The 13,430-nt window shown below is 37.6% G+C and overlaps 1 protein-coding gene across 1 annotated transcript in view; it reads left to right on the top strand.

The window, feature by feature from the left end:
• The window catches only part of LOC128640692 (mucin-12-like), a 195,408-nt gene that overhangs the window by 92,220 nt on the left and 89,758 nt on the right, over nucleotides 1-13,430 (top strand). The window contains exons 56-57 of the mRNA XM_053693121.1: nucleotides 3,289-3,340; nucleotides 3,433-3,499. Coding sequence (XP_053549096.1) covers nucleotides 3,289-3,340; nucleotides 3,433-3,499 — 119 coding nt within the window. The remainder of the gene's footprint in view (nucleotides 1-3,288; nucleotides 3,341-3,432; nucleotides 3,500-13,430) is intronic.

Below are 13,430 nucleotides of genomic sequence, written 5' to 3'. Positions count from 1 at the left end.
TGGGAAACTTCAGATGTGTTTTTGCAAAATTTAGCCGGGCTTGGATTTTTTTTTGTAAGAAAAGGCTTCCGTCTTGCCACTCTACCCCATAGCCCAGACATAGGAAGAATACGGGCGATTGTTGTCACATGTACCACACAGCCAGTACTTGCCAGATATTCCTGCAGCTCCTTTAATGTTGCTGTAGGCCTCTTGGCAGCCTCCGAGACCAGTTTTCTTCTCATCTTTTCATCAATTTTGGAGGGACGTCCAGTTCTTGGTAATGTCACTGTTGCACCATATTTTCTTCACTTGATGATGACTGTCTTCACTGTGTTCCATGGTATATCTAATGCCTTGGAAATTCTTTTGTACCCTTCTCCTGACTGATACCTTTTAATAATGAGATCCCTCTGATGTTTTAGAAGCTCTCTGCGGACCATGGCTTTTGCTGTAGGATGCAACTAACAGCTGAACTTTATTTGGGGTTAATCAGAGGCACTTTAAATGATGACAGGTGTGTACTGACTCATATTTAACATGATTTTGAATGTGATTGCTTAATTCTGAACACAGCTACATCCCCAGTTATAAAAGGGTGTTCACACTTATGCAACCATATTATTTTAGTTTTTTATTTTTATTTCCCTTTACCTAAAATATTTCAGTTTGTTTTTCAATTGAGTTGTACAGTTTATAGGTCACATTAAAGGTGGAAAAAGTTCTGAAATGATTAATCTTTGTCTCATTTTTTTACATCACAAAAACCTGACATTTTAACTGGGGTGTGTAGACTTTTTATATCCACTGTGTATATATATATATATATATATATATATATATATATATATATATATATATATATATTTATATATACATATATATGTATATATCTATACCTACATATAATCATATATATATATATATATATATATATATATATATATATATATAGAGAGAGAGAGAGAGAGAGAGAGAGAGAGAGATAGATAGATAGATATAGGTATATATAGTACCAAAATACAATCATATATACAGTATATATATATATATATATATATATATGTGTGTGTGTATAATATGAATAATTATGACATATGAATAAATAGAACATATTCTGCTATTTGAAGAACATTGGAATGTAAAATATTCATATTTTAATGTCAGGTTAGCGCACATTAGAATTAGAATGCAATAGGGTTTGCACGTGAGTAGGGTTAGGTTTTTTCCACTTTTTTGATCCTTTGTCTTCTTTGCGGAATACGTTAACGTGATTGATTCGAAGTTCAGCTTATTGCGTGCATCGGGTTAGCGCAAGAGTGAAAACATTTTACTTTCAATTTGTAATACGAGCGCTACCCGACAAGCGCAGAAACCTTACTTCTAACAAAGTTAGTGCGTAATCGGGAGCGTTAAATACCGATCTTCTTGTAATCTGGCCATGTGTTTTTACAAGTCTAACAAAAGAAACAAGAATCTATTGTTAAAAGAATGGTCGGGGGGCTTTCATATGACCAGACATTATCGGATTGTACTGATGCATGTAACCAGTTTGATAATCGAATGTTCGTTATGTTTCTTTGTATTTTACAACTACAAAGAAAAATTAAAGGGACAGTTTATCAGTTTACCTTTTCCTCTACTTTAATTTCTTTCAAGTGATCCATTTTACCTGCTGGAGTGTATTAAAATGTTTATTAATAGCTCATTTTACTTTATTTCTGCTTTTGAAATAACTGCTTTTTCCTGTGCAATCCCTACCTATTCTGAATGTTTTCTTTGAGTGCTAAGCACTTTCCCACCTGGGTGCTAAGATTTTTACATTTTTTAACAATTTATTTTTAACTTTTTTATTAGACGATTACCTTTCCAATGGTGGGTATTGGGGGTCTGTAGCTGCTTAGATACCTGAGATACAGGCTTCTAAGCAGCATGCCCCCTGCTTCTATACTTAACATTGTTAAGTATAAATAAAGTTGCACAGTGACGTCATCACGTTATTGCGCGTGATGTCACCACGCAAAACGGGAAGCCCCAGCAATGCCTGTCACTCTACAGGCACGATCGCCGGTGTAAGAGCGGGTGGGAGCCCCCAGATCTCCCTCAAGGTGGGAGAGTGCTAGTGACGGCTCAGAGCCGTCATTAACACTCAAAGGGTTAAAGGGATATGAAACCCAAAAGGTTTATATTTCTTATTTTTCATGATTCAAATTGGGCATGTGATTTCAAACAAGTTTCCAATTTACTTCTTTTATCCAATTTGCTTCATTTTCTGGGTATCTTTTTTTGAAGCGGCAGCAATGCACTACTGAGAACTCTCTGAAGACATTTGGAGAGCCAATAAAAAGAGGCATTTTTGTGCAGCCACCAATCAGCATCAAGCTCCCAGTAATGCATTGCTGGTCCTGAGCCTACCTAGATATGGTTTCCAACTAAGGATACCAAGAGAATGAAGCAGTTTAGCTAATAGAAGCAAATTGGAAAGTTGTTTGAAATCCCATGTCTGAATCATGAAAGAAAAAATGTGTTTCCTATCCCTTTAACTATATGTTAAAGAAATCCTGTGTAAACATAGCCAGCAGAAACAAATTACACTCTTAGTAAGAGGTAGAAGAGATAAGCAATACAATTTTACTTTTTAATTGTTCTGCATATTGGGCTTTGGTTTACAGAGATAATATAAAGAAGCATGTGTATGTACAGAACAGGGATAAACTAAGGATATCTGATTTCCCTTTAAGCTCAACCCATTTTGATGGGTTATGGTTTCAAACAACAAAAACTGACATTTCAAATTCAAAATAAACATAAAAGAGCATTTTTCATACATATTATACTCTGCAGCTGGTATAACAAGTCTCTGGAAAAAACATTAAAGGGACATGAAACCTATTATTTTTCTTTCATGATATAGAAAGAGCATGCAATTTTAAACAACTTTCTAATTTACTTCTATTATCTAATTTGTTTTATTCTCTTGATATTCTTTGCTGATAGCATATCTAGATAGGCTTAGTAGCTGCTGATTAGTTGCTGCACTTAGAAGCCTCATGTGATTGGCTCATCCATGTGCATTGCTTTTTCTTCAACTAAGGATATCTAGAAAATTAAGCAAAATAAATAATAGAAGTAAATTGGACAGTTGTTTAAATTTGTATTCTCTTTCTGAATCATGAAAGAAAAATTGGGGGTTTAGTGTCCCTTTAAGGTAAAAACTATTTTACAGTATACTGTCCCTTTAATTAAATATATAAAAAAAAAAAATAGAATTAGGGCAGTAATGTTCAAATATTTCTATTTTTTCTCCAGTTACAGCGTTGTGTTCCTCAGTTGCAACTCATTTAACTGCTCCAGTTACAATGTAAGTATGGTAATTCAAACAGAGGAAAATTCAGCAAAATACTAACAAGCATGTTCCGTTAAATACATTTTTATCTTACTTTTTTATTTTAGAGTTTCCTGTCCAGCAAAATGTCTAAGTGGCTCAGGAAGTGTGTGGGGATCTGACACATACACTGATGTAAGCATGGGTCTTCAAATATTTTAAAAACTTGAAACATTTGATAAATAGATCAAAAACATTTTTTTAAAAGGACACTGAACACATTGTAACATTTCCATTGTCTTGCTACAAAGTAACACATCAGCTAAGTTTAAACATTTTTAAAACAAATTAACATTGTGTCCAACCACCACTTTTATTTGGATGGGAAGATAACACTAGCCACTGTTATTATGTTAGTATTTATTGTATTTTTTTTCAGTTGTTATAGTCTGAAGCCAATTAGGGAACGATATGCAGCAGGGTTAGAGATGAGAAGTCAGCAGGGTGCGTTTCCAAAAATTAGAATTAGAAAATCCATTCCTGAAGCCACTAGGTGAGGTCTATGTGTACAAAGGGATAGTGAGAAAAATAATAGCCAGGCATAAAATTATCACAATGCACAATTGTTGGCCCATTGTAGCTTTTCCTACTAAATCCATATAAAGAGCATGGGTGTGTGACTTCAGTGTACTGGCTAAACCCCAAGGCATTAGTGCAGTTTGCCCGATGGGCTGACGTGGTCTGGTCTTTTGAACTATCATTTTATAATTCACATCATGGCCTCTAGTTATCAAGCCGTCAACCTCAAATACGCTGGAATTCCGCAGCATATTTGTGGCGAGGCTGATTCGCCTTAGTTATCAAAGGCTAGAGACCGGCAAAAGTAGAATTTTGTGACGTAAACTTCGATCCGCCGGACTCAGTCCGACACAGAACGATTCTTACGTCACTCCAGATGTTCCGCACACAAGTGCGGCACAATCTGACTACTTTTGCTAGTTATCAAAAAACTAGCAGGTACGCTCGGCACTTTTCCAGCCCAGCGTACCTGGTTTTCAAACCACCACCCTGGAGGCGGCGGATCCCATAGGAATCAATGGGGGTTTGACCATAGCGAAAGTACAAGTTCGCTGCTGCCAGACATCCCATTGATTCCTATGGGAGATGTCTACACCTAACACCCTAACATGTACCCCGAGTCTAAACACCACTAATCTGTCCCCCCTACACCGCCGCAACTAAATAAATGTATTACACCCTAAACTGCCGCTCCCGGAGCCCACTGCAAGCTACTCTATACATATTAACCCCTAAACCTCTGCTCCCGGAGCCCACCGCAACTATAATATATGTATTAACCCCTAAACCGCCGCTCCCGGACCCTGCCACAACCTATATTAAATGTATTAACCCCTAATCTGCCCCCCCTACACCGTCGCCACCTATAATACATTTATTAACCCCTATCCTGCCCCCCACTACACCGCCGCCACTGTAATAAATTTATTAACCCCTAAACCTAAGTCTAACACTAACCCTAACACCCCCCCTAAATATTAATTAAATAAATCTAAATAATATTTCTATTATGAACTAAATTAATCCTATTTAAAACTAAATACTTACCTTTAAAATAAACCCTAATATAGCTACAATATAAATAATAATTATATTGTAGCTATCTTAGGATTTATTTTTATTTTACAGGCATCTTTCAATTTATTTTAACTAGGTACAATAGCTATTAAATAGTTATTAACTATTTAATAGCTTACCTAGCTAAAATAAAGAGAAATTTACCTGTAAAATAAAAACTAACCTAAGTTACAATTACACCTAACACTACACTATACTTTAATAAATGATTCCTATTTAAAACTAAATACCTGTAAAATAAACCCTAAGATAGCTACAATGTAATTAATAATTACATTGTAGCTATTTTAGGAATTATATTTATTTTACAGGTAACTTTGTATTTATTTTAGCTAGTTAGAATAGTTATTAAATAGTTATTAACTATTTAATAACTACCTAGCTAAAAGAAATACAAAATTACCTGTAAAATAAATCCTAACCTAAGTTACAATTAAACCTAACACTACACTATCATTAAATAAATTAAATAAATTAACTACAAATAACTACAATTAAATACAATTACATAAACTAACTAAAGTTACAAAAAATAAAAAAATAGGTTACAAACATTTAAAAAATATTACAACAATTTTAAGCTACTCACACCTAATCTAAGCCCCCTAATAAAATAACAAACCCTGATAATAAAAAAATGCCCTACCCTATTCTAAATTAAAAAAGTTCAAAGCTCTTTTACCTTACCAGCCCTTAAAAGGGCCATTTGTGGGGCATGCCCCAAAGAATTCAGCTCTTTTGCCTGTAAAAGAAAAATACAAAAACCCCCCCAACATTAAAACCCACCACCCACATACCCCTAATCTAACCCAAACCCCCCTTAAAATAACCTAACACTAATCCCCTGAAGATCATCCTACCTTGAGTTGTCTTCACTCAGCCGAGCAGCGATGGAACCGAAGAGGAGACCCGGAGCGGCAGAAGTTATCCTCCAAGCGGCGCTGAAGAAATCTTCCATCCGATGAAGTGATCCTCCAAGCGGCGCTGAAGAAGTCTTCCATCTGGGCGATGTCATCTTCCAAGAGGCGCTGAAGAAGTCTTCTATCCGGGCGATGTCATCTTCCAAGCAGGGTCTTCAATCTTCATCCCGCCGACGCGGAACATCCTTCTTTCCCGACGGACTACCGATGAATGAAGGCTCCTTTAAGGGACGTCATCCAAGATGGCGTCCCTTCAATTCCGATTGGCTGATAGGATTCTATCAGCCAATCGAAATTAAGGTAGGAAAAATCTGATTGGCTGATTGAATCAGCCAATCAGATTCAAGTTCAATCCGATTGGCTGATCCAATCAGCCAATCAGATTGAGCTCGCATTCTATTGGCTGATCGGAACAGCCAATAGAATGCAAGCCCAATCTGATTGGCTGATTGGATCAGCCAGTCGGATTGAACTTGAATCTGATTGGCTGATTCAATCAGCCAATCAGATTTTTCCTACCTTAATTCCGATTGGCTGATAGAATCCTATCAGCCAATCGGAATTGAAGGGACGCCATCTTGGATGACGTCCCTTAAAGGAGCCTTCATTCGTCGGTAGTCCGTCGGGAAAAAAAGGATGTTCCGCGTCGGCGGGATGAAGATTGAAGACCCCGCTTGGAAGATGACATCGCCCGGATAGAAGACTTCTTCAGCGCCTCTTGGAAGATGACATCGCCCGGATGGAAGACTTCTTCAGCGCCGCTTGGAGGATCACTTCATCGGATGGAAGATTTCTTCAGCGCCGCTTGGAGGATAACTTCTGCCGCTCCGGGTCTCCTCTTCGGTTCCATCGCTGCTCGGCTGAGTGAAGACGACTCAAGGTAGGATGATCTTCAGGGGATTAGTGTTAGGTTATTTTAAGGGGGGTTTGGGTTAGATTAGGGGTATGTGGGTGGTGGGTTTTAATGTTGGGGGGGTTGTATTTTTCTTTTACAGGCAAAAGAGCAGAGTTCTTTGGGGCATGCCCCACAAATGGCCCTTTTAAGGGCTGGTAAGGTAAAAGAGCTTTGAACTTTTTTAATTTAGAATAGGGTAGGGCATTTTTTTATTTTGGGGGGGTTTGTTATTTTATTAGGGGGCTTAGATTAGGTGTAAGTAGCTTAAAATTGTTGTAATATTTTTAAAATGTTTGTAACTTATTTTTTTTATTTTTTGTAACTTAGCTTTTTTTATTTTTTGTACTTTAGTTAGTTTATGTAATTGTATTTAATTGTAGTTATTTGTAGGTAATTTATTTAATTAATTTAATGATAGTGTAGTGTTAGGTTTAATTGTAACTTAGGATATATTTTACAGGTTATTTTGTATTTCTTTTAGCTAGGTAGTTATTAAATAGTTAATAACTATTTAATAACTATTCTAACTAGCTAAAATAAATACAAAGTTACCTGTAAAATAAATATAAATCCTAAGATAGCTACAATGTAATTATTATTTATATTGTAGCTATCTTAGGGTTTATTTTACAGGTAAATATTTAGTTTTAAATAGGAATAATTTATTAAAGTATAGTGTAGTGTTAGGTGTAATTGTAACTTAGGTTAGTTTTTATTTTACAGCTTAATTTCTCTTTATTTTAGCTAGGTAGGTATTAAATAGTTAATAACTATTTAATAGCTATTGTACCTAGTTAAAATAAATTGAAATTTGCCTGTAAAATAAAAATAAATCCTAAGATAGCTACAATATAATTATTATTTATATTGTAGCTATATTAGGCTTTATTTTAAAGGTAAGTATTTAGTTTTAAATAGGATTAATTTAGTTCATAATAGAAATATTATTTAGATTAATTTAATTAATATTTAAGTTAGGGGGGTGTTAGGGTTAGTGTTAGACTTAGGTTTAGGGGTTAATAATTTTATTACAGTGGCGGCGGTGTAGTGGGGGGCAGGATAGGGGTTAATAAATTTATTATAGGTGGCGACGGTGTAGGGGGGGCAGGATAGGGGTTAATAAATTTAATATAGGTTGCGGCGGGGTCAGGGGGCGGCGGTTTAGGGGTTAAACTATTTATTTTGTTGCGGCGAGGTGCGGGATCAGCAGGATAGCGGTTAATAACTTTATTATAGAGGGCGAGGGTATAGGGGGGGGCAGGATAGGGGTTACTAGGTATAATGTAGGTGGCAGCGGTGTCCGGGAGCGGCGGTTTAGGGGTTAATACATTTATAAGAGTTGCGGCGGGGTCTAGGAGCGGTGGTTTAGAGGTTAATACATTTATAGCAGTTGCGGCGGGGTCTAGTAGCGGCGGTTTAGGGGTTAGTAACTTTATTTAGTTGCGGGGGGCTCCGGGGGCGCTGGTATAGGGGGTAGAACAGTGTAGTTAGTGTGGGTGCTTAGTGACAGGCTAGCAATAAAGCTGTAAAAAAGCCGAAGAGCAGTGAGATCGGATGAGTGATAACTCTCACAGTCCGCTGCTCATCGCCCCGTACTTGGTGTGCAGCTTTTTGACAGCTTTTTTGATAACTTAGGCAAATTTTTGCAGGTCCGCGGTGGCGATGTGAGGCGAGCTTAGGCGGCGAAGACAGGTAAAATAGACACGTTGATAACTACCCCCCCATGTCTTTTTAGCGTGTGGATCCCTAAAAACACTTTTTAGTCAATTTTGTTACTTCATATGACCCAAAATATATATTGAGGATACTCAGCTCCTAAATCCTCAAATGTGGCCAAATACACCTAAAAGAATCTGTTAAATTGAACTGTTTTACATGGCAAGCATTTCTGTGACTATTGAAAGTGCTTAAAGGGACATGAAATGATTCACATAGAGAATACAATTTTAAACAACTTTCCAATTTACTTCTATTATTTAATTTGCTTCCTTCTCTTGTTGTTGAAAGGTTTATCTAGGTAAGCTCAGGAGCAGCAGAGAACCTAGGTTCTAGCTGTTGATTGGTGGCTGCATATATATATTGATTGTGATTGGCTCACCCATGTGTTCGGTTAGAAACCAGTAGTGCATTACTGCTTCTTCAACAAATGATTCCAAGAGAAAGAAACAGATTAGCTAATAGAAGTAAATTAGAAAGTTGTTTGAAATTGTATTCTCTATCTGAATCATGAAAGAAAATTTGTGGGTTTCATGTCCCTTTAAGTCTCATGAATTAGATTGAAGAGCGAGTAGATATATATTTTTTACTAACTCCACATAGTGCCAAGTTCATGCTACAGTTTGTACTTTACTATTTGGCTGGTGTGACTGCCCAACCAGGTGACTAAAGACAGATCAAAATAACTGGTGCATTTTGAGAATCCACAAATTGTCCAAACTTCATGTGGGTTAACCCCTTAATGACCGAGGACGTGCAGGGTACGTCCTCAGAAAAAAGGCAGTTAATGCCTGAGAACGTACCCTGCACGTCCTCGGTGTGGAAAGCAGCTGGAAGCGATCCTGCTCGCTTCCAGCTGCTTTCCGGTTATTGCAGTGATGCCTCGATATGGAGGCATCCTGCAATAACCTTAGATGGCCATCCGATGCAGAGAGAGCCACTCTGTGGCCCTCTCTGCACCGGACATCGATGGCCGGTATCGTTGGTGGGTGGGAGCCGGTGTGGGAGGTGGGTGGCGGCCATCGATGGCCCTTGTCATGTGGAGGGGGGGCGGGATCGTGGGCGTGCAAGTCCGGGCGCGCGCGGGGGCGCGCGCACGTGCACGAGGGGGCGCGCGGGGGGGCGCGCCGGGGCAGGGACCGGGTGGGGACCGCTGCACTACAGAAAAAAATGTGTCCCAAAATAAAAGTGGGACAAGTAATTTTAAAAAAAAACACCTTATTCGGTATTTAGGTGGTGGGGGGTGGTCGGGGGGGGGGGGGGGGGGGGGGGGGGTGGGGGGAAATAACAAAAAATAAAAATTAAATAAATATTTGATTGTGAAAAATGGGTACTGGCAGACAGCTGCCAGTACCCAAGATGGCCCCCAATAAGGCAGAGGGGGAGGCTTAGAGAGCTGTTTTGGGGGGGATCAGGGAGGTTGGGGGCTAAGGGGGATCCTAAACACAGCATATGTAAATATGCTTTTTTTTTTTTTCTTTTTAAAAAAAAAAAAATCTTTTATTTTAGTACTGGCAGACTTTCTGCCAGTACTTAAGATGGCGGGGACAATAGTGGGGTGGGGGAGGGAAGGGAGCTGTTTGGGAGGGATCAGGGGGTGGGATGTGTCAGGTGGGAGGCTGAACTCTACACTAAAGCTAAAATTAACCCTGCAAGCTCCCTACACACTACCTAATTAACCCCTTCACTGCTAGCCATAATACACGTGTGATGCGCAGCAGCATTTAGCGACTTTCTAATTACCAAAAAGCAACGCCAAAGTCATATATGTCTGCTATTTCTGAACAAAGGGCATCCCAGAGAAGCATTTACAACCATTTGTGCCATAATTGCACAAGCTGTTTGTAAATAATTTCAGTGAGAAACCTAAAATTGTGAAAAAATTAACGTTTTTTTTAATTTGATCGCATTTGGCGGTGAAATGGTGGCATGAAATATACCAAAATGGGCCTATATCAATACTTGGGGTTGTCTACTACACTACACTAAAGCTAAAATTAACCCTAGAAGCTCCCTACATGCTCCCTAATTAACCCCTTCACTGCTGGGCATAATACGCGTATTTTGCGCAGGGGCATTTAGCAGCCTTCTAATTACCAAAAAGCAAAGCCAAAGCCATATATGTCTGCTATTTCTGAACAAAGGGGATCCCAGAGAAGCATTTACAACCATTTATGCTATAATTGCATAAGTTGTTTGTAAATAATTTCAGTGAGAAACCTAAAGTTTGTGAAAATATTTGTGAAAAAGTGAAAAAAAATTTTTATTTGATCGCATTTGGCGGTGAAATGGTGGCATGAAATATACCAAAATGGGCCTAGATCAATACTTTGGGATGTCTTCTAAAAAAAAATATATACATGTCAATGGATATTCAGGGATTCCTGAAAGATATTAGTGTTCCAATGTAACTAGCGCTAATTTTGAAAAAAAGTGGTTTGGAAATAGCAAAGTGCTACTTGTATTTATGGCCCTATAACTTGCAAAAAAAGCAAAGAACATGTAAACATTGGGTATTTCTAAACTCAGGACAAAATTTAGAAACTATTTAGCATGGGTGTTTTTTGGTGGTTGTAGATGTGTAACAGATTTTGGGGGTCAAAGTTAGAAAAAATGTGTTTTTTTCCATTTTTTCCTCATATTTTATAATGTTTTTTATAGTAAATTATAAGATATGATGAAAATTATGGTATCTTTTGAAAGTCAATTTAATGGCGAGAAAAACGGTATATAATATGTGTGGGTACAGTAAATGAGTAAGAGGAAAATTACAGCTAAACACAAACACCGCAAAAATGTAAAAATAGCCTTGGTCCCAAACGGACAGAAAATGGAAAAGTGCTGCGGTCATTAAGGGGTTAATAATGGTGTGATAAGTGCAGAGGAATTGATGGTGTCTAGATACAGTAGAATGGAGTTTTAAAGCCTGTAATACATGTAACATTTTTACTAGGTATTTATTTCCCCTTATTTAGCTTGCAGGCCTCAAAAAAACATTTTTTGTCCATCTTGATACTTCATATGACCGAAAATATTTAAACAACTTTCTAATTTACTTTTATTATCAATTGTTTTTCGTTCTCTTGGTATCTTTTGTTGTAAAGCAGAGATGTATGCTTAGAAGCCAGCCCATTTCTGGAACACTATATTATCCATTTGTGAAATAGAAAAAAGATACTCAGTTCACACTGAAAGAACAGTAATAGTAGGAATCACAGATGTGTCACCAAAGGCTAATGATGATTCCGGTGATCCAACCAAAGGGCAGCTCTTCACAAGAACGGATGATCTGGGTAACAAAGGAAAAGAAAAAGAAGTCACTCCAATTTTGTATTATCTTTGGAGTAAGATCCCTCCAACCACATACATTTAAAATTTGAATTGATGTTTGATTCATTAGAATCTTAAGCTGATAGCTCAAAGGGATAGCCCACATAACTTTAAACTGTCATGAATCAGATACATCAGAAATTAAAATCACGGCCCCGATCCGATATGCAGTGTAGCCCGCAAAAGCCGGCGACGCCAAATATTGCGCTGGTTTGGTATATCACATATACGGCGTAACATAGAAGTTATGCTCATATATTTCTGCCTTCGGCCGTAGTTTTTTGGCCCATAGACAGGTATACCAAACCAGCGCAGTTTGGTATCCAATATACAGCGTAAGGACTTACGTGGCGAAAATGGAGAAATCATACTCCATTTTCACCTTGCCACAAATTGCAGGCGTAGTAAGCCTTACGCTGTGTATTGGAGCCCCGTAACTCCCTAAACTAGCTGCAAAATAAAACCTAACACCTAACGCATGCGCAATGTCTATCTACCTGTCAACCGCGAACTACAAAATAAAACCTAACACCTAACGCATGCGCAATGTCTATCTACCTGTCAACCGCGATCCCCCGCCGCAATCCCTAATAAAGTATTTAACCCCTAAACCGCCACTCCCGGACCCCGTCGCCACCTACATTTAAATTATTAACCCCTAATGTAATCCCCCTACACCACCGCCATCTATATTCAAATTATTACCCCCTAATGTGAGCCCCCTACACTGCCGCCACCTATTTAAACTATATTACCCCCTAATGTGAGCCCCCTACACCGCCGCCACTTATTTAAACTATATTACCCCCTAATGTGAGCCCCCTACACCGCTGCCACTTATTTAAACTATATTGCCCCCTAATGTGAGCCCACTACACCGCTGCCACCTAGTTAAACTATATAAACCCCTATTATGATCCCCCTACACCGCCGCCATCTATATTAAAATTATTAACCCCTAATCTAATCCCCCTATACCGCCGCCACCTATATTAAATTAATTAACCCCTAAAATACTAAAATTTCCCTACCACTAAACCTAAGTCTAACCCTACCGCCACCTATATTAAATATATTAACCCCTAATATAATACCCCTACACCGCCGCCACCTATAATAAATGTATTAACCCCTAATCTAATCCCCCTACACCGCCGCCACCTATATTAACTATATTAACCCTAATTATATTAGGGTTAATATAGTTATTATATCATATATTAACTATATTAACCCTATCTAACTCTAACACCACTAACTTAATTATTATTAAAATAAATCTAAATAATATTAATAATATTAACTAAAATATTCCTATTTAAAACTAAATACTTACCTATAAAATAAACCCTAAGATAGCTACAATGTAATTAATAATTACATTGTAGCTATTTTAGGGTTTATACTTATTTTACAGATAACTTATTTTAACTAGGTACAATAGCTATTAAATAGTTAATAACTATTTAATAGCTACCTTGTTAAAATAATTACCAAATTACCTGTAAAGTAAATCCTAACCTAAGTTACAAATACACCTACACTATCAATAAATTAATTAAATAAACTACAATTATCTCAACTAAAATATAATTAAATACACTAAACT

The sequence above is a fragment of the Bombina bombina genome, chromosome 10 (assembly GCF_027579735.1).
Source record: "Bombina bombina isolate aBomBom1 chromosome 10, aBomBom1.pri, whole genome shotgun sequence".
NCBI lineage: Eukaryota > Metazoa > Chordata > Amphibia > Anura > Bombinatoridae > Bombina > Bombina bombina.
This window is presented reverse-complemented; position numbering and strand designations above follow the sequence as displayed.